Source organism: Rattus norvegicus, chromosome 18 (genome assembly GCF_036323735.1).
Source record: "Rattus norvegicus strain BN/NHsdMcwi chromosome 18, GRCr8, whole genome shotgun sequence".
In the NCBI taxonomy this organism is placed as follows: Eukaryota; Metazoa; Chordata; class Mammalia; order Rodentia; family Muridae; genus Rattus; species Rattus norvegicus.
The window spans coordinates 13,963,295-13,986,042 of record NC_086036.1 but is presented as its reverse complement, the minus strand read 5'-3'; the positions used below and the strand labels follow the sequence as shown (position 1 = coordinate 13,986,042).

The 22,748-nt window shown below is 39.8% G+C and overlaps 1 protein-coding gene across 2 annotated transcripts in view; it reads right to left on the bottom strand.

Annotated features, from left to right (window-relative positions):
- Window positions 1-22,748, bottom strand: part of Asxl3 (ASXL transcriptional regulator 3) — a 172,645-nt gene that overhangs the window by 54,825 nt on the left and 95,072 nt on the right. For both annotated transcript variants that reach the window (XM_063277685.1, XM_056984980.2), the window contains exons 8-9: window positions 21,926-22,045; window positions 10,359-10,522 (exon numbers count right to left, since the gene is read on the bottom strand). In XM_063277685.1, the coding sequence (XP_063133755.1) occupies window positions 10,359-10,522; window positions 21,926-22,045 (284 nt within the window). The remainder of the gene's footprint in view (window positions 1-10,358; window positions 10,523-21,925; window positions 22,046-22,748) is intronic.

The window sequence follows — 22,748 nt, the reverse complement described above, 5'->3', positions numbered from 1 at the left end:
GCTACACTTACTTCTTCCCAAACCTCCATTCGGTGCAGCTCCATTCTCAACCTAGCCAGCCTGAATCCTATGGTCAGTCAATAAGCATTTCACAGACCACCTCTTGCCTTCTGCGATTCCATCACTTAAGACTTAGAAATTACCTTACTCTTGAGAAAACTAAGTTCCAGCTTATCTGTTACCAAGGTAACTGCACAAAAAAATTGTCACCATTGTTAGGGTGCAAACAGGTAAGGAGAGCTTTGTCAACTACTGTTTAAGTTCAGCAACAGTTGCTACTTCCCTCAGTCTACTCAATTCTTGTCCTGATCCATCATGCTGCCTTCCAAACCATCATCTCTCTCAGAGCAGACAGACTCACTTTTCATCTCCACACTTAGCTATGTTCTCACTCTTTTGCTATTCCCCTTTGATCTCAGAGTCAATATATGTACAAAAATGTACACACACACACACACACACACACACACACTTTCCTTATCAAGAGGCTTCTTTTTAGCTGCTCTGTGTTGTAAGCTACTAGGAGGCTAAGCACCTGTGATTTTATTTCTAAAAATGCTGAGGTTGTAACCACAGTGTGACTAATTTATAATTAAAGACTTTTATTTTTATGAATGCATATCTATATATGTGTCTGTCCTGTGTGCAGTGCTTACAGAGAAAAGAAGGCATTGGACCCCCTGGGACTGCCACCCAGTCAGAGTGTTGGGATCTGAACACAGAGCTCTGGAGACGTAGTACGTACTTACAACCACCGAGTCATCTCGCCATCACCATAGTGTGACTAGTATTTTAAAGACACATCTTTAATGAACAGTGAGCTCACCACAGGCTCGTTCTAGACTCGTAACACTGAAGGGCTCTCTCTCCATGTAGGCCTAGGTGTGCACCAAGGAGAGTGAGACTCATTTGGGAGATCATCTATGTCAGCACCTTGGCCATGGACTTCAGTCTCCAGAACCACAAGTAAAGATGTTATCATTCTTTGAGAATCAGTCTGTTGGGTTGTGTTAGAGCAAAGCAACTACTGAATTCAATAGCTTATGAATAAGATATTCAATATCTCATACCATTTTTAAATCACACAATGTCTTTGGCTAAAGTTCCTCATATCATCCCTTCATTTATTTATTCATTAACGCACTCATTTATACATCTATTTACTTTTAATTAATGAATCCCGTTCATTCATTCATCTGTCTACTCATTTGTTCACTCATTATTCCTTTTGCCCATCCATCCATCATCCATTCATCTATGCATCCATCCATCCATCCATCCATCCATCCATCCATCCATCCATCCATCCTTATTTCTTGACTCTTTTCCTATTTACCACACACACTGAACAGAATAAAGTCACACTCTGGGATCTTTATGCAAATGAAGGCAAACAATGCCTATGTGCAAAAAAGAATACAAACGTATGACAGAATAACTAGAGAGGGCACCTTAAAAAGGAGATAAATTAAGAAAGGCCTGTGTTACAAAATCCTATCCTCTAGACATAACGGCCATGAACTCACAGCAGCTGGGATTGCCTATGCTCGGTCTGCTCAAGGTTAGACCTAACAGCCAGTCATAGATAAAGCAAGAGATTATAAGGCTAAACCTCTCCCTGCTAAATTACTGTCTACTGATAGATGCCTGGGAAGGGGAGGCTTTAGATGCGCACCCACTGAGGGTAGCTCCACAGCCAGGACCACTCAAGTAGACCCTGGAGAAGCTGAGTGGGTTGGATTACAAAACAAAGCAGAAAGTCATGATCATGGAGAAGGGACCCATAGGGAAGACAGATAAGAAACATATAACAGATATAAAGAGATAAGAAAATGGGAGGTGGTGAGAGTCACCAGAAAACACGATGTATGTGAGGGAAATTGCCAAAGAACAAATTAAAATAATTAAAAAAAGGAAGGCCTTTTAAAACAGTACCTTTGGGTTCTCATGGATAAGAGTGAGCTCTGGCTAAATGCGACAGCAAACACAGCAGAGCATCTAAGACACAGTGCACAGGCTTACAGCCTGAGTAACATTAGGAAGAGAGCATGGCTGAGCACAGCAAGAGTGGGGGTCCCTCATCATCTCTTCCCTCACCTCACTCCTCCAGCAAAGCTCTTTATGAAACATAAGTCTGTACATGCCATACTTCCACTAAAATCTCCTGTCTAATTTAAGCTGCTTAGGGGCCCTGAGGTCTTTCTTAAGAGTCTTCAAATTCAACTTTGTAGTTTCCATGCCTTCACCTGATATCCCCAACCTTCCTGGGTGCAGCCAGAGCTCTCTGCCTTCTCTGCCTTTGTGAACTGGGAATGAGGAAGATCTCGGAGGGGAAATGTCATGAACTAGAAGTGCATTATCTGGTGTTCAAATTCTGACTCCCTTGATTGTTCTTGGAAGAAGTTAGAATGTTCTAGGTCTTGCCCTTGATCTTGAGTTTCATGTATGGGGACTGGGGATAAATGACACAGAAGCTTTATTGTGAAGGTTAAGATTACATATATGGAAAGCTGGACATTATGAATGATTAGTCCTATTGTTGACATACATTGCTGCCTCTACTTAGATCATCCTCCATAATACTTTGATACATATCCTGATTCTTTTTAGAGCTCTCTGCCCTCAGACTATAATTAGTTCCTTTAGGCCGCCATAGCAGGGTACAAAAAATACCACTACAGCCTGAGTCGAGGATGACAGGAAGAATGAGTTTTAAACATTATGTTACCAGTGCTTCTTACATAAATAAATATCAAATTAAAAGTGGTCGAATAATTATTTGAATTATATATCCTATGCCTACGCCAAAAGCTAGGATTGGCTTATGGCCAAATGATTCAACTTGACAAAAAGCCTGTCAAGGGCTTAAAATTACGACCCAGTGGCAGCACATCTGTCCAGCATGTGTGAGGCCTTGGGCTCCATAGCCAACAACCCATATACTTAAGAGTTCGGTCAGTCAAGAGTGCCAACAAGCACAGACAGTTCAATCAAGGTTGGACCATTAGAGGAGAGTAGATTGAAGCTAAGGTTTATAAAAGCCGCAGCTATGAGGGAGAAAAACTGAAAAAAAGAAGGCACAGTAAGCCAGGACTAATTGTACAAAATATTATATGACTTGATGTAGTAAGAAGAATGATTCCAGAACTCTGCAGAGAAAAAAAAAGAACTGTGGGGAGGGCTTCCCTGCAGGGGTGTTTTTTAAGGATCCAGTCTGCACTGGTCACAGAGGGAAAGTGTGGGGATCAGATTCATTTTTCTTTATGACACAGCTGTGGATACCAAACAATCAGAAAGCAGACGGCCTCTTCTTTTGCCTTCTGAATAATTCAGGTCTGGAGTTTAGATTGATATAAGCCCCCTAGCCCGTGTGTGTGTGTGTGTCTAGTGAGGTGAGGCATCTATGTGGCACAGCACAGAATTACAGGCTAATGCATGGCAAGGCAGCAGTCAACAGAAGCACAAAGAGAAATGTCAAGCTTGGGACTGGTGAAGAAACACCTGCATGAGCAGGTGCGCCTTGATGTAGTTGTTTAGGACAGAGAAGGAGCCTATGAGAGGTGGATGACTAGGTAGGGTCTGTCCTCTAGTCAGGACCTGAATGTTATAAGGACTCATCCACATAGGAGTGGTTAACTGGCCAAGGTAAAACAATGACCGCCTATAAAGAGATGACATCAAGTATTTATATTAAGTGTGACAGAAGTCGATTTCTCTCAGAAGAATCAGAGAAGAGATAGGTTGAAAGAAAAACACTAGACATGAACCACAAAGTATTAAATCAGGTTTGAATTCATGGTTTACAAGATAGAAAGTGACGCCTAGACATAAATGTAGATGTGTACTGTGTACTAGTTACGTACCAGATTCACTGTTCTCTACATGATGCTCACTGAAGCCAATACAGAGGTAAAGAACTGTCCACACACATGTATAGGGACATATGCAGTTTGTGCCAACATGTATTTCTCAAATCTGTCACAGATCTGGGAGAAGCAGTACCCCAACAGTGAAGAAAACATCTTTCATGAAGTCTGGATTTCTGGATTCCAAACTACACTAAAGTGGTGGTTTCTTGGCGAAAGGGTTCATCCTGTACTGGTACCAAGAATTTACAAGACAAGATCAGAACGTCTTGACCTTTGTGCCTCTTTGTAAAGAAGAAAGATCTCAGGCAGTAATGGGGACACATCTGTGAGTACAGGAGCCACCTTTAATGGTCTCCTGCTACCTGAATGTGGGGCAATTGAAGCATAATGACCTATTAAAAACAAATATAAATTAGTAAGGGGGATGCTTGAAGAACAACAAGATATTTACATTGCTAAAATTAACTTCCTTAAAAAACTATTTAATTTCAAAGACGAAGGAATTGTCTTTCATTAGTGAAACTGAGCAGTAACATTCAGGAACACAGATTCATTGCTGTCCTCCTCCCAAGAATGTAATCTGATTCTGATCATGAGAACACACTATTCTAGCCCAGATTGGCTTACAGTCTTCAAAGATGTCATGGTAAGACTAATGTCTATTCCAGACAGTGGTCAGCAGTGAAAACATTGAATAGAGTCACATATCTGTACATGGCCTTATTGATCAAAGGGGATCTCACTGGAACTCCTGGCTAAATTGGGTTGGAGCTCAGATCACAAAGAAACCATTACTTCTAATCTCTGGTATCTGCTGCTTATACTAGGCTATGGAGCGGAAGGCTGTAACTTCTGTGTTTTATCATACAGATATGTCATGGTATTTTTATCAGTCCCCACTGGCCTCTACACTGCTCCTTGTCTCTCCCACTACCCCTCTTCCTTCACTTACAGAGTCCCCTTCCTGTTTTCCTGTGACATATATTCCACTATCTCTAATATCATAATATATTGGGAGGGAAGAAAAGTAAATTTCCAGGCCACAAACACTCTGCAATGCACCTTCTAAAGGTTTATGGCTATTTTAGAGGAGAGGACAAGGAGGAAGAGAGTGACAGCCCCTGAGGACTGCATTGTCTCTGCTCTCGTTTACTTACTCATGAGGCAAACCAGAGTTAAGGAGGTTGAGGTGCTGATCTGAAGGACAAGCCAAAGATTTGATACTTGGTCCTGATGGAGGATAGAGAGCCAGGGAAAGGACAGGAGTATGAAAAAGGCCAAGACAGAACTCATTTGGGGTCTACCACTGAAAACTGCATATGAGAAGGGAGAAGAAGTCCTGTACCCCAGAGTCCAACTGAAACCTCGCACCAGCTGCAACAAGAAACTCTAGCACAAGTAACATCTGCCACAAAGGCTGTACCCACAGAACTAAGATGCCTGTCCTAGAGATGTTTATGTTAAAGCGGCAATGTCTCAGGCTTAAGGTTTGAAGGTACGTGATTTGGGTGGGACCCCTCTCCCCATAGAGGTGGCCTGCTAATCTCAAACTTAATTTTATTTAGAGTACAGGTAAAAAGCCTTTAGGAGCCCTTCATCTTATCAATTACTCAGGAATTACTCAGTGATTAGACAGTGCTCAAACTCTACCACATTCCTGTCTATTCTTATGTATGAGTACAGTGACAGCAATGACCAGAGTTTCTGCTTTGTGTCCTGTTTTATTCTGAGTACAGCCCCCCCCAACCCGAATCCACCTGCTTATGCCCATTTTAAGGTATCTTTAATATAAGCTCTGACTCTTTCTTATAAACGAGCTACTCTGAAGTCTTTTCATAATCCACACCACAAAACCCAGCTTGTCCAGAGTAAAGGCTCTTAAAACTCTAGGGGAACCCCTTGGGCTGCGTGGGTAGCAATGTGGGGCTGTGAAACTCAGTTTAACCCCTCTTCTGAAGGTACAGTTAGTTACCTAGGAAACATCCATTCATTCCTACTGAGGACTCTCAAAGAAAACTTCTTAGAAAAAAACCTTCAAAGTGACTCTGACCCTAAGACAAGGGCACAGCTTCATGGCAGGAACACTGAAAACACTGTCCCCAGAGTAGGACCTCACTGACTTGAGCCTGTCTGTGTCTTTCATTCTCTGGGCTAGACTCATGGCTTGGTATGAGGGCAGGTGACCTCAGCACGAACCATGAGTGTGAATTTGGGGGCTTATGTTTTAAATACTGGGGCAGATTCATTTTCTTCATGGAGGTGAAGCAGGAGGTAAACGTCCTTATAGTGAATTGATCACAAAGGGACTCATATTTAAAACATCAACTCACTTACAAAATTCACTTTGCCAAATAATGCAATGGTTTCTTCAGAGTAACTGAATTCCAAGATTAACAACCAAAACCATACACTAATAAGCTAACCCCTGTTACCTTATGTCCCTGAACCAACAAATCACGTTGAGGCTTTGGTTAGTTTAAGATGGATGTCGTTACTAGCTGTATAATATATAAAGAGTCACTTCAAGGGTCAAAGCAGATGGAGCACTGTGATAAAACAATTAACAGTAAACAATTCCCGATTGGAGACAAACAGGACTATGAAGAGAGTGGAGAAAAGGCAGAAGAACACGGTGAAGAGGTTATCGTCCTAGTTGCTGGCAGTTGCGAGACAAACGGAGAGAGTTTGCTTTTGTATCTAAGGATACAATCATGCAATGACCTCACTTTGCAGATGTCGGAAGTTAGGTATCCTACACAGTTGGTTTGGGCTAGTAAGAAGGCAAAAAAACTTAAAATATTCAGGGAAAAAAAACATGAGAGTTAGCTCATGGGTGGAAGTTTTTAACCCAGTAAAACTCCCAGGGGTTTCATATAATTATAGAGCCTTCCACAGGCTCAAATAAACGGATGCAATCAGATCATATTCCCTTCACCAGGAAACTGGTGGTTGCAGCAATCTGGAAACTTTCTAGCAGACAGCAGTACCTTGATACAGCGGGCAGGTTGTGTCAAGTCGCCTGTACGTTAGCCTCCCAGGTGACATCACAAATCTCACTGTGTTCAGAAGAGAAAGGAGAGAGGGAGAAAGGGAGAGGCAGAGTGGAAGAAAGAAAGAAGGAAGGGGAGTAGGGGGACGGAGAGAAAATATGGTCCAAATCTCTCTCTTCCAAATGCTGACAAAGCCATTAGCAGACAATATCCTTCAAAATTACTGATGATGAAATCTTAGTTGTTTTAAGTGCGTTCAAGAACGCCACACCACAGGCAATCTGCAATTTGAACCTACTCATTCTGGGGTGAGAATATGGATACAATTCTGTCCTTTATATGTCTAAGTTTAATGCCCAAGGTCAGGCTGCTATCTCTTATCTCCACAATTTCACTTTCTGTAGCCCAGTTGCCCCTGTCTCACTTCTCTGCCTGTCCCATGAGTCACTTATAGGGCTGCTAGCTCCCTAGGAAATAAGCATTGAATTTAGTTTGTTAATCCTCTTGTCCTCCTCTACGTCTAGCCATGAAAATATCTAAGTAAGCAATGGCATGCGTGTGTCGTTTCTCATGTGAAAAATCTTTGACAGTTCCCACTGGTTTCACACAAAGTTCCAAGTCTATGTAGCCTGCAATCAGGTCTTCAAGTTTCAGAGTATCTTCAGATTTCTCTGGGGATGATATTAGCCACATGGAAAGGCTGGGTCTACTGGACTTTCATGTGTGCAGAGTGTAATGCCCTCTGTTCCTCCAGGAAGACGCTCTTTACTTAAAAACCACGGCTCAGTGCTTCTAAGGCTTAGCCCCATGTTTCCCTACTACCGAGCTCCCGCTAATACTACATTTGGATTAACTGTTTTCATTCGTGATGATTTCAAGGGACTTCATTCTTCTGTTTTTGACACTTATGTGCCCCAGTCATCTTACTAAATTTAGTGTACACCTATGCAGGCATTAATCTTATTTCCTAATTATAGAGAAAGCCACACAAACTTCTCTCTCACAGTTTCCTGCATTCATCAAGCAAATAACACTCAGTGCATGCTCTGTAAGTATTTCTTGAATAAGTAATCTCCCAAAGGGCTAAATGTTATTCAAGAATGGGTATTGTGCCAAATTTATTTATATTTCCTTCTTATGGTAGCTAAAAAAATGGAGTAGTAGAAACTGCTATGGCTTGAATAAAATATTAGGCTTCCACCGTGCTCCCTTGGGTTACTGCATCCTTGGCGAAATCTAGGACGATTTGTTATTTCTTCATTCCACTAGTACTTACCGGAGATGTAGTGTGTGCATACAAGCTAAATCACGTGCACATCAAAGTGTAGGAAACAACTGTATGTGCCATTAAATGACTCTCTAAAACCACTAAGTGAATATCCGACGTTCTTCTTGACTTTTGACATCTCAGTTAAACAAATAAAAAGACTATCCGTGGCTATTCCCTATACTTCCCTTCAACGGTTATGAAACAAACTTAATATATATATATATATATATATATATATATATATATGGAGAGAGAGAGAGAGGAAGAAGAGGAGGAAGAAGAGGAAAAGGAGGAGGAGCATGAGGGAAAGGATGGTGAGCACTCTACTCTCTTCATCTTTAATTTCCATGCCAATCCCTCTCAAACCCACCATGCTTAAACGTTGGGAACTGATTATCCCTGATTGTCATATACTGATTCTTCCTGCTTTCATATTTCCCATGCTTGGCATTCCTTCTCAGTACTGGTAAATTACTGTCTTAGGAAACAGTGTCCTTCACATGACATGAGAGAGTAGGACACTCTTTGGAAAGAGGAAGGCCGCTGGTGCAAGGTGGGGTAAGAAGATGATAAGCAATATACATGCGTATGGAAATTTCATAAGGAAACTAACTCATCGTTCCGTAAATCAGTATACACTAGGAGTAAGGGGGAGGGAGATGTTACCTAACAAAGCCAATCACATGGAAAATCTTTAAAAGCAATGGTCTTCTTAGACTCCACTCCACTCAAACAACCTGTTTTCACAGCAGATAGCCCAAGAAAAAGTTTAGACACTGAATTGATACTGAGGAATCTTCTCGAATGCATCTCTGGTGTCTTTACACAGTCATTTCTACTGTTCTTCCTATAATAGAGTCCTGCCAGTTAACTCTTGATTTTTGTAATTCTGCATCTCCTTTCTCCTGGTATTTTTCTACCCATTTGATTCCAATCTGTCTACATCTGCAGGTTAAAGGAAGAATCTTCAGTTTGTCTCTGATATTTCCATTTGTAGTTGTGCTTAGAAAAGCACCATGGGCTTTTATCCCTCTCAGTTTGTCTATCTCTCCTTGAGCTTTTGATGTGTAAAAGTACAAGTATCCAAGTAGAGTGTATTTAACCATTCAATACATAGACATTGATTAAGAACTTACTGTCTACTGTTCTAAAGCTTCTAAAAAACGTTAGATTCACCATTAAAGATCATGAAAATTTTTGTTAAATAGTGGCAAACTCCTCAAAGAAATGTATCTAAAGTCAAATTAATCCTTTTGAAAAGATTAAAGAGCTATGTAAAAATTTTAACAAACTATTGGTTAATGAAATTTGTATTAAAAAGGTGGGAAAGTTAGTAGAAAGCCAAACCATTCAGAAAGCTATCAAAATTATGCAGAGTGGTGTAGCAGTATGGAATCAATGTTGCCTAATTCAGTTCACAGATGGACCTATAACATATGAATTCATAAGTGCACATATGCTAGTTAAACAATGAACTGAAAAATACACAGTCTCAGAGTTTACTGAAATATGAATCACAGAACAATGAATATTTTATGCCAATAAAAAAGAATCACAGAGAAATGTTTTAAAGATAGCATATAATATCTTTTGTGACATTTAATAAAAATTTGTATGTAGAGTTTTTCCCTTCTTTTCCCTGACAGAACAGTTTAGAAGTTGATTGATGGCTCCTTTACATATCTATATTTGTGTTTCTTTACTTTAGTGACTTTCTAAAATTATATTTAGGACATCTGTAGTTATACCAGGAAGATAAAAGGTGATTATTTTTAGACATCATATTATTGATGACAGGCTTGCAGAAAGAAAATGCAAACATAAATTTTAAATGCCTTTTGGAAAGAATCAAAGTAAAAACATTAACATAATTTCCCAGAAACCCTGGCTTTTTTTTTTATTACCAAATTTCAATATTCCCTCCAGGCAAAGGAACAGCTACTTCAAAGATTTATTTGATAGTGGAATGTTTGATTTCTCTCCCAATGTGAGTTTTCATTCTACCAGAGTGTACTGTGATTTGAATTTTGAATAGGCTCATTACTAAGAATTTAAAAAATAATAGTTCGATTTTGGCAGACTAAAGAATTTAACCAAGAGCAGCCGTCCCTAAACAGATTAAATAAATTATTACTACACTGCACCAAGCAGTCCACCCAGACACCAGTCGCCTTGACGACGGACCAGCCACTGCTCTGTGTGGTGGGGACTGGGTTGAACGTCACTTACCTGCCTGTCCACCTCTGGGAGCAGAAGCAGGAGATATTGTTGGAAATGCTGAGGAAAGGAAGCAAAGGTGTGCTTGTTTATTAATGCCCTCAGGTTAGTGTTGACGAGAATAGAGCCAGGGGTTTCTATGTCAATGTCCTCAGCTTTGGTCCATTTCAAGTGTCCTGTGATGAATAAAGCAAGAGTTAGGAGTTTACCACAGAGTGAAGATATACGTGCACGTGAACACACTGGACCTATGTTATCCGGTAATGTGTTCATTTCTATCACTTCTAAAATGATTTCTGGAGAAGAAATCAGAAGGTAAAACCTTCATTAGGAATGTTTATGTCTACCTTAGTTATATTTCAATCAATATTTATTTGAGTCAAATTAGTACCAAGGGTGTTTTATTTATTTTTTTTATTGGTTTTGTTTTTCTAAAACAGCATCTTAAACTTCAATAAAGGCCGGCCTTAAGCTCACTTTGAATTCAAAGTGGCCTTGAACTTGTGGCAATCCTCATGCCCAGGGCTCTTGAGTGTGAGGTATAGGTAATTTTAAATTGCAAATTGACCAGAATTTGCAAAACATTTAGAAGCACAAATAAACATATTTTTGTATATTCTCTAAAACTTAACTCCAATAACAGCAGCGTATTGTTAATTTAATTTTCTGTCTTTTTCAGTTCAAGGCAATGAACACAGGGGGATTGAAGATGCTCTCCCACCGAGCTACATTTATGTTGAGTATTCTTATTTTAACAAGCAGACAGCAGCAACATCAGTTGTGTTTTCCCACCATGTTTCAGGCAGTGTAGTAAGAACAGATAGCTTTACAAGATTTCCATTCAAGGTATTTTTTGGGAATGATAATTTAATAAAGAAATGCTGATAATAATTCCGTATGTGAGATCTGAGGGGCGAGTATACTGCTCCAAATCATTCCACAAGTCAAGGCACACTGGTATTCACTGGAATCTGTGTAAGGCTTCCTAACTGGAATCAGAACAAATGAAACACACTCTAGGTACTGACAGGTGATAATTACAACAGAAGGACAGTTGTCTGGAACTTGACCTACTTATGATTATGGAGTATGCTTTGACTCAGAGGTCAGTACCTCAGGGTCTCTGAGCTCCCTGTAGTCCAATGCCTGTGCTGCTGAATAAACTTTTGCTAGAACACAACTTTCCTGGTGTTTTCTAGATGGTTCTGTTGTTTGCTTTTCTAAAATGACGCTTAGCGGAAGAGCTGTAATAGAGATCCAGTCCAATGTAAAACTTCTACTACTTATTTACTGGTCTTTTACAGAAAACAAATGAACAATGTGTTGTTCACTGTTTTAGATGATTAAACAGAAAAGTAAGACTAAAGACAAAAATGCAAGTAACCTTGGTCAGTTGTAAGTCTTGGCATTAGTCAGGACTACAGAAAGTTCTCTGACAAACGTTGAGAACAGAAATAATCTATGGGCATAAGGACAAGCATTTAGGAGGCTGCCTGATACTATGTTAATATAGCAAAGGTAGCAGTGTCTATGACTACCCAGCCGTGGATGTTTAGCCCAACTGACAACGCCACATGTGAACTCTGTCTTGTGGGTGGGGCTGAAAAGCTACTGGCAACTGAAGACTGCTGAGAAGAAAGTTGTTTCTGGTTTTGGTTTTTGTCTTTGTTTTTGCTTTTTATTTTTTCATTTAATGGTTGTAACCATTAATAGGCTTCCCATGTCTCACGGATGGATGGCCTTAGACCCATATGCATGTAGGCAATGCTAACTATACAGGTTTAAAAGAGAGCCTGTGAAGTGGGAAGGCAAAGTGGTGGTAGTGGTGTATGGGACACATTGAAGGTGGAGGGAGGTACCTGAATGGATTTGATCAGACAATGATACATATATTGAAATTCTCAAGCAACAGATTTAAAATAAATACAGGGACTCGTATGTGCAGTCAGAATGCCCATCTACGGTGGTTTGAGAAAGAGAAAAGGCAGCGAGGGCAGAGAGGCGATACGTAAAACCACTGAGGGCAACATGCTTCAGCTTTTAAGATAAGTGCTCTCAGCGAGAGAATTCATGAAATACACGTCCTCATTCCGATTTCCATCTGAGTTGAAATCCGTCCAAACATCAATGGAAATTCTTTACGGCCGTTTTATTCGAGAAATAATCATCGGGAATGGTGGGGGATGCGGAGGACCTTTGTAATAAATAACAGAAACAGTGTGCTGTCTTCACAGGACCATGAGAAAACAAAGACAAACTTGGGATTTTGTTGTAGCTGGGATTTCCAAATGTCAACATCTAAGAATGTTTAAAGATCTCAGACAAAAATTCTGTTCCTAAGGGAATCTTGCTGATCAAGCTACTACAGGCTTTCATCGACCAAGAGTTTCTACCAAAGAAGGGGATAAACAGCTCTAGCAGCACTGGCGAACTAGAAGTCGTGTGATCATGGGTATGCCTATATAAGTGCTAATTGTACAGAATAATACCAGTGACTGACAGAAGTTAAAGCGAAGCAGAAATGAATTATTTGTATGAAACTAAGAAGGTGTGTGGAAAATGAGAATATGAACATGGGCACTGAGAATAACATTTTATAAGTAGCCTCAGAACAAATACATTTCCAAATTAGTGAACAGAAGAGAAACATCAGCCAAACAGCAGGCACTGAGGAAGATAAAAGAAAAATTAAAATTGAGTCCAAGAAAACTAGAAAAAACGTAACCAAAATTTTATATTAGAGTTAAAATGTAAAACGTCCAGTAAAAGCTACTCTTTTCAAGGGAGAGTTAAAAATTCACTTAGATCTAAGTTGAAAAATACTAGTAACAGATTTAAACCAACAAAAAAGGAACATCACCAAGAATAAAACTGACCATCCAGACCATGTGTAAGAAATAAAGGCTTGGGGTTGGGGATTTAGCTCAGTGGTAGAGCGCTTGCCTAGCAAGCGCAAGGTCCTGGGTTTGGTCCTCAGCTCCGGAAAAAAAAAAGAAAAAAAAAAAGAAAGAAAAAGAAAGACCCGAGCTTCTGCATACACAGAACAGTCTCAAAACACAAAGCTGAGAAATAAAATAGACCATCATCACATTGGTAGGAGAAGTCTCAAGAGATATGGCTAAAAACTAAACTATAAACTGAATTTAAAAAATGCAGAAAGCTTTCATAAAGCAACTCACATGCAATAAATTGAATGAACACAGGGAACTTCACTAAGCTGTTAAATGCAGGCATTGTGCTATTTGACATTCAAGAAACAGCAAGGAACTATACACCACAACCGGCTAGTGACTCTCAATAAATACTTATCTATATCATAAACCACATCTCTCTGTCCAAAGGAAAAGAGTTCATTTAAGCTTCACAATACCAGGCTAGCAACCCTTCAAACCTCCACATATCTAGTATATGTTGTGACATTCCAAGGGGTCTACAGTACTTCCGAATTCAAAGCAAAATAATGACAGTGTTTATAAAAGTGCTTCTCAACAGATTTAATAACTAAATTGCTTATTCTAGAGTGGGAGAGAAAAAAGTTTGAAATTCATGAGTTAAAAGCACAAGTCATTAATTTAAAAATCAATCATTGAATAAAAACTCAACAGAAGAGTTAATTATATGAAAAAATAAGAATAGAGATCAATATGGTAAAAAAGAATAATGATATCTATCAATATAAAGAAGACTGATTTTTTTTAAATTAAGCTAATGATATTAGAAATTCCTGAGAAGAAACTGCATAAACATAAGTAGTAATAAACAGGGACATAGTTCTCAATTCATAACTGATTTAATGGGCAAATAAAATTAAAACAAGATATTCAAGATATTTTGATTCTTGCTAAATAAAGATAAACCAATTTATTGTATGTATGTATTTATGTGTAGGAGGGAGTAGGCATGTATGTAGATGCATGTGTGCATGTATGTGCATCTGTGGGTAGTTAGGGATGACAGAGGGAGTCCTTCAATTGCTCTCTACCAAACTCTTCTAGCGCAGACTCTCAGGGAGGCGAGGGAATCAGCAGTTTGCTAGGCTACATGACGGTTGAGTCCCACAGATCCTTCTGGGAACTGGGATCGCATGTACGCCTTCATGGTTAGCATTTTGCAGGAGTGCTGGAAACCAAACTCAGGTTCTCAGGCTGGTACAGGAAACACTGTATCTATTCAACCAAATCCCCAAGCCCTGAACTATTGTAAGTTTATACATTTACTAAGTTAACTTTAAAATAGAAAATAAAGTTAAACATAAAAATGTTATTAGTAGGCTTCCTTTCACATACATACAATTAACAAAATATAAAGAACTTAATAACCAATTTAATGTATCTGGGGATCACTTTACCTTTATCCTGAACTCTATAAAAGGAGAGGAGAAAGAGGAGGGAAAACAGGAGCTGCCCAGTGACACAGTCATTTATAACTGAACTAAATAAAGATACGTGTCCAAAATGTCCACCTAAGACAAAGCTAGGTTTTATAATTTTGAAGAAAAAGACAGAACACATTAACTAAATTTGCTCTTACAGAGAATGTTTTAATTCCATTTTAATTATCCTTACACATGTACTCTTAATTGGCTTAAGAACAATCCAATTATATATGATCGTCTTATCTCATTAAAGCCGGCACTGCACATCTCCCTACAGTGCCCACAGAAGGCAAAGTATGAAGTCACTTTAGTGTCTAATTCCCAGACACTTAGCCTAGAGGGCTGTGGCAGCAGAGGCAGGCAGAGAAGACCATAGTAACACTGAGTTACTGAGAGGCAAGGCCATAGTAACACTGCATTAGGTGGCCCATTCCATGATAAAAATCAGGAGCTTGTGTCCAGCCAAAGTCCTGGAAATTCATCCTCTGTTGTAATGTACTCAGAGAATTCTGCAGTCACATCCCACCTGGACACATGAATCAGGAGCAGTGTGCTGGCCCAATCAATTCTAGTGTGCCCAATGTCTAAAGAAACCCCAAAACAGGCCTCTGAGGAGAAAGGTAGTTCTTTCAGAGTGTAGTTTTAGGGAAAACACTGTAACAGGTGATAAAATGTGGAGTAATAAACCCCCCAAAACAACAAACCCAAATAAATGAACTGGATGAACAGTCTAACAGGGAGCTATGAATGCAGCGAGCAAGGAAGCAGGGTTTAAGGAGTGCAGGTCTGTACCCAAACCTCCAGCAGTCAATTCTTCCCTTTTAGTACATCAGCTCTCAGGACTGAACTCAGGCCGCCATGCTTGGCATCAGGCATCGTGATTTGCACAGTCATCTTGATAGCCCAGCTTTTCACAGTTCTAATGACTTCGGAGAGTTACAGATTGATCTTAAGGCACTGTTTAAAATTCCCATCCATCCATTCTTCCTTCCTTCTCTCCCTCCCTTCCTTCCCTCCTCCCTTCCAAGCTATGTCTAAGAGACAATCCCTCCAAAAGGAAAACTCAGTTCTCTCCAAATTCACTGGCAGTTTCTTTGTCTCATACGGCTTTGACACAGCAAAAGGAAAAGGGAACTTTAAACCTTCTGTGTCTCCTTCACACATATGGTAGCTTGTGATTTTGTGTTTTGAGAGGGTTCTTTGTGTGTAAGAACAAGTGTGCCTTGTGCTTTTCTTTAGCACTTTTTCTTCTGCTCATTTGTTTGTTTTGTCCTAATGTCACTTTGTTTTGTTTTGCTTACTTTATTGTTATTCCATAGATACCTGTTTGTTTAACAAAAAGGGTGTGGATTTCTAGAAGAGGGGAGCTGAGAGAAATCTTGGAGGAGTTGGGGGAGGGAAAACTATAATCAAGATGTATTGTCTGAAAAAAAATCTTTTTTTAATAAAAGAATGAAAAAAATCTTGTTTATTTATCCTAAAATTAATCTGATTAGTACTTTTTAATTAAAATAGAGTCTTGGTATATGTAATCTCTCGGAGAATAGTATTAAACAATGCCAATTAATCATCAGGAAACACTGATAATATTTTGAATGAGATATAGAATTATTATCCAATTTTCACATTGATTTTTCTGCATGAATTTATGTTTTAAAATATGGAACATTTTCTAAAACCAGCAGAGTTTTAATTCTTTATTACAAAAGATTAAACAAAAAACATAATGTTGGAATGAATCCCAGACTTTGGGCTCAATGAGGACATTATTAAAACTCCCTCAGAGACATCCATTAAAAGCTCGGGCTTGTTTAGCAAACAGTTTTAAACTCCTACTGTGTGAATGGGTAAAAGGAAACAATGAAAAACTGGTTTAGGTCAGTGACCCTGAATTTAAGCCACTTACGTTTAAGCCAGGGGGGAGATGTGAGAAATTAAGAAGAGAAATCACAAAGGAGGGAAAGGTTAAAAACCAATGTGGAAGATAGGCTGGCAGAAGCATATTCCGCAGAATATGACATTGATAGATGAATATGATTTCATCTTGGGGCACGCAGAGAGAACTGGGTAACAGTGACCATGGACCCAGGTTCCCAGACTCCAACTGTGATGCTATGATACATGCTGAAGAGGGTTTGCATAGGTGAAAGGAGGATGACTGTTTCTGCTGGTTCAGCTATTAACTCCAAACTCCTCTGAAAGTTTATTAATTGAACGAAACACAAAAGAAGCAGCAAGAGAGCGTATGCAGTGAACCCATTTAATGGGTACCAAGGCAGTAAGCTGACATGTTACAGTAATCTCAGAAGACTCACAGGCGAGGCTAGAAGTGAGCTTATCCTTTGCTGAGACAGGGAAAGGACATGTGTTAGCCTAACGTGGACTGTCACAATCATATCAAAGCCCACAACAATGAAGCAGCTCTCTGAGATACTGAGAACACATAGCTCAAAGTATTTCAGAGTCCTCTCCACCATGCCTGATTTAGAACTAGAAGAAACATCAACGGGGTGGTGCTTTGCCCTGACTGCCACATGGTCAGGAAAACGGGAGACCAATCGTTACTTTTTTCGCCGCGTGGATTTACGCCATCTTCCCAGGTAGAGTTAGTCAGAGGTTGCCCAGACAAATACTCACAGTCTCCAAGTATAACCTATGCCAAGAGCAAAGTTGTGCAACAACAAGGCTGTCAAGACTGGAGGACTGTCAAAGTCTATAACTATTGTTTATTGCTGGCACTGTGACTTAAAAGTGTACTCCAAGCCCTCTCCCAGGGTAGGTGGAAATATGATGTGACACCCAGACCTGTAGTAAGAACTTCACTACAGAGTTATTAGAAAAATGTACATGTGTGCAATGTGTATTTGAGTAACTCATTAGATTCCAAGAAAGATGTATACCCATACTTTGCTCAGGGTGAGTATTATTCAATTCTATATATAAAAAAAAAGTAATTGCAACAGAATCCGAGAAAGCACATGGGGATAATTAGAAGTGACTCTATCCCACCAGGGAAATCTCATCATGAGAATGGAAATTTAGGCTTATGCTATGAAGTCTAATTTTGACTGCATTTTGTTACAGCATTACTAATTTAAATTAGGAGAAACTTATGGTATATGTTCGAATTTAGAATGGTTTCGGCGCGTAAGAATTTCTTTAATGCCACCCCTACTGAGAGAAGATGAAGTAAGTTCAGACGGCTTCTGAGACTAAAGGGCATCTGAGTCAGGTCAGAGAAATAATCGAGCCACCACCCCCCCCCCGGCCCTGACCTCCACATGATGTCATAGCTTGTGTGCACTCGCTCACCACCACCACCCAATGAATAATAAAACAATTAAGAAATGTCTTCCTAAAATCTGAGTGGCAGTGGTTTATCGAAGGTTAGTATCGTGAGGTTCTTTCTTTCACATCTTCCCATTTTTCATGTATCCTGTTGGCCTCTACTAAAGGTTAGTGGGCATTGCCAACTGATTACTGTGTACACTTACATTTCGGGTCATAAAGAATGCTCATCTCTAAAGACACAGATTCATCCAGGAGACACAGTCCTAGGGAAATTACTTCTTTATCTTACTGACTGACTTAGCACCTTCAGTTGACATAGTCACCCATTCCTTTATCCAGTATTCTCTCAGCGGCCAAACAGAAGTTAGGCAAAAGGGTGGGGAGCATGGTCTCTATCCTCAGTTACCCAATAGCACTGTGACAAGGAGAGCACCAAAAATCCTGGCTCTTAGGGAACATATTTAAAAGTCAGTATCTGGACTGGGAAAAGGACTCAGCAGGTAAAGGTGCTTGCCGACATTCCTGGAGGCCTATGTTCGAGCCCCAGGAATCACATGCTGGAAGAGAACCAACTACGAGACGTTGCCCTCTGACCTCAGACGTTGCCCTCTGACCTCCACATGCACACCTTGGCTTTGTGTGCTTACCCACCACCACCCAACAAATAAAAAATATAAGGGAAAATTTTTAAATATATTTTTAAAAACTGGACAAGGTGATTTGTCTGAGGATGGATAGGCTGGAGGTTTTCTCCTCGATGTCTCCCCATTTTTTTTATACCATTGACATATGTTAGAAGGTTGATGAGCACTGACAACCTCATTTGCATAAGATAAGCCATTGTTAGCTGCTTGCTACCTTAATCAGCCACAGTTCCTTCCCAATCACCATGGATGGTTGGCATTTTACAGGTTTCTACTTTAGCAGACTTCTTTTAAACCCCACTATTTTTGTTTTGTTTTCTTTGATGGAGGGCTGGCCTTAGAACTCTAGCTCTCCTTCCACATGCAACTAGAGTGTGTGCACTGCAACCCTCAGGCAGACTTTGAATGTTATATACAATGAGCTTGTTCCCCAGTGACGACGACAGCCACTGGATGCAGGGTAGACAATCTACCGTTCACTTCCTGTCTGAGATGAACGGTTCAAATTAGACGTACACATGCCTTAGCCTGGATCTTGGCTGTGATAGTCATGAGGGGGCCTTCTTAACCTTCTGGGTCTCAGAATGATTTTTCAACAATAAAATGGAAATCATTTCATTCTATAAAACTAAAGAATTAAGTGACACAAATATATCAAAATTTAGTCAGCTGAGTCCAAGTAAAAGGTCACGTGAGGTATTTGAAATCCATAATAGCTTTCAGTACAGCCCAACATAAAATCATAAAGTCAGTTAAAATATTATGAATATGTTTTGCTCCTTGAGTATGAAGTTCTCCAAGTTTAATCTCTGTAGAAGACAATGCCTTGTCTTAGCATAAAAGGTTGACACACCTGGCCATCCAGACCATTAGCCATGAACTATGAGTCTCCACATCTCTCTAATAAAACAGCCTCATTATTTCTACTCCTTTGTCCTCGTGTACCAGAAATCTAAGACACTACCCCAGCCTAACTATGAACATGTGACATGGCCAGCGGTGTGCAGGGTTGCCTAGAGAAACCTCCTGTTACCCTATTTCAATTGACCCTTGGAGCAAAACGACAGCAACAGAACAATAAATCCCAAAGCAATTCTGATTCTCTCTACTTGAGTGTGGACTTCAAGGTGACGACTCTGACACAGGAGATCCAGACAACAAAGATACAGGCCTGGACCTTCTGATACAAGAACATGACCAAAGCTGGGCACGCCAAGTAAGAGCCTTCTGGGCCTTGTGCCTACACACTGTCTTTGTACGTCATTTACTTACTGAAGTTGTAGTGGATTATTAATTAATCAATTAGTTAATTTTGAGACAGTGTCTTACTATGAACCATGTATCTCGGGCTGGTCTCAAATTCATAAAGCTCGAGCTGCCTCTGCTTCGTTAATACTGGAACCAAAGTCCTTCACGACTCCCGCCCAGCTTTGCTTTGGGAGATGTTCTTGCCATATAGTCAGGGATGGCTAGATTTTCACTTAGAGTTTTATTCCTGCCAAAGCTCCAGTCTTGGACTCCTGAGCATTAGGATTACAGAGGTGTGACACCCATCCTGGCTAGCATACTCTTTTTAAGGAAATGTCACTGATCTTTAAATCATACCTGGATTGGTCATGAGAATGAATGAATAATGTGTATGTGTACATTGGCATAGCTGTCATTCTGTACGTGTCATTCTCATTTTAGGAGTTGCTTAAAGCACTCAGACTGGAAAACACTATCAGTGTGTATACATGCATGGTGATTATTCAACACACAGAGATAAATTTGGCATTAAAGAGAATAACTATAAAACCTTAGAAATGATGGGAAATAGTTAACTATGCAATATTAAAGAGTTAAATTGAAATTTGCTACTCTTTTCCTATACAAATTCCATGCTTTTGAGTGAAAGCATGTTCCAGGATTTAGCAAAATTCCTAGCATTCAATAAATGATGAATAAAAGTACCAAAACCAATCAATCAACAAGATAAATGTTGGATGATTTTAAGAAAAAGAACCTGTGAAGAAAGAGTTCTATATTGCCAAGGAGGAGGAAGGGATAGTAAAAGTTCAGGTCACTAAGTTTACGGTTTTTACTGATCACTGTATCAAATATGAGTAATAGGGATTGCACACACACACACACGCACACACACACACACGCATACATACACACGCACACATGCATGCACACATACATACACATGCACACACAGACACACACACCACACACACATGCACACACACATGTAACATGCACACACACGCATGTGTGTGTACGTGTGTGTGTGTGTGTGTGTGTGTGTGTGTGTGTGTGCATGTAGAGGCCAAAGGCAGACATGCAATATCTTCTTTGATTCTTCTTCACTTTAACTTTTGGGAATAAGGTCTCTCACCAAACTGCTCAGGAACTGACTAGTTTGGATGACCAGCAAATTTCCGATGTGCCTGCCTCTATCCTCACTCCAGACCCTGCCTCTTAGCGCTATGGTTACAGACATGCAAGACCATGACCAGCTCTCGTGTAGCCTTAACCTTTTGTGGTGGGTACTTTATTCACTGAGAAACTTATCCACTATATTCATCTGTCAGTTGTCCCTAGACGCTAGGTTATGTCATCATTATCTCTAGTCATTGGTGAAATCGAGGGGTCCAGTGCACATGGGACGAGTGAGATACAGTAGTCAGCCCAAGAAACACTCACGTTTGTCTTAATTTTCATACTTTAGTATATTACCTGCAGGGCCTTAACAAAGCAAAAACAAGTATTCAGAATACAATCCATTGTTAATAATAAGACCTTTGGACAGTGTTCTCCAGACCTTTCAGAAATTGTATACTCTCTCCGTTTTATAGGCAGGGTACTACTGAGTATTTCAAGCATCTCAAAAAAAAAAATCAAGGCAGGGCAACCCCATTGCAGCAGACCCCATGACAATAAATTCTCCAACTCAATGCATCCTTCCTAAGAGCCTCATCCCGCCCCACTGTTGTCTAGAATATTCCAATAAAAGGAGACCACAAGACCATACTGCACACCAGACAGCACCCTAACTAGACAGGCAATTACTTGAGTAGACATGTCATGCTTGCTTTGCTCATCACCTCTGCTTTATCCAATATTGTCACATTCCATTATAAGCTTGAAACGCAAGTACAACAACAAGGGTCCCAACTCAGCATCTTTTTTTTTTTAAGATTAATGAAGGATATTATCAATTTCCGTAAGTGCTAGAAATAAGCTCTGTTTTTTTTTAAAAAACACATTTCTAAAATACTCACCTAAACCAGACTTTTTTAAGCGTTTTAAGTGCTGACTTGTTTGTTTTCCAGTGGGAGATTTTTGCCCATGTTTCATTTCTTTATCTGAACTGTCTGCTTCCCCATTTTTAGACTCAGATCCTAAAAAAGGAAATAGTTATTATGCCATTATCTTCCTCTCCCTGTCCTTGACAAGAAACATCTAAAATTGTTTTAAGAGCCACAGATATAATCTCCTTTTTCTTTTCCCGAGTTAATATACTACCATACCCACAATCTGATTCCCTTATTGGATATCAGAAGAAAAGGCCAATAAATCAATCAGCTTGCAGAGAAAGCAAGAGCAGATGGCCTAATAGCAGAGTTTGACATACAGTCACTGGTCGAAAAGCTTTTAAATAAACGAGTTGGATCTTTTGTAAAAATACATGAATAAGCTTCAATACTACAATGCCATTTAGAGATGACATCAGAGATGAGAGAGAGAGAGAGACAGACAGACAGACAGACAGACAGACAGACAGGTGGAAGAAAGGGAAAGATCAGACCTTAAGCAATAGCTTTATGCAGAAACAGGAACAGAAAATGCAAACCCTAATCCACAATGAATTCAGCAGTTCTCTGCTGACCCAGGGACAGGAGGTGATTTAGAAGGAGGCCAGCACTGCATGGAGGTGAGAGGAATACTGTAAGAACACAAAAACTCATAAAGGACTCTGGGCTTTGCAGCAAGCGCTGAAAAGCAAATTCACAGGCAGAGAAAAACTGCTTTCGATGGTGTTATGCACCAGCATGTGGTCCAGAACTCAAGTTTAACATTCAAGGGAAAGCTAAAGTCAGGACA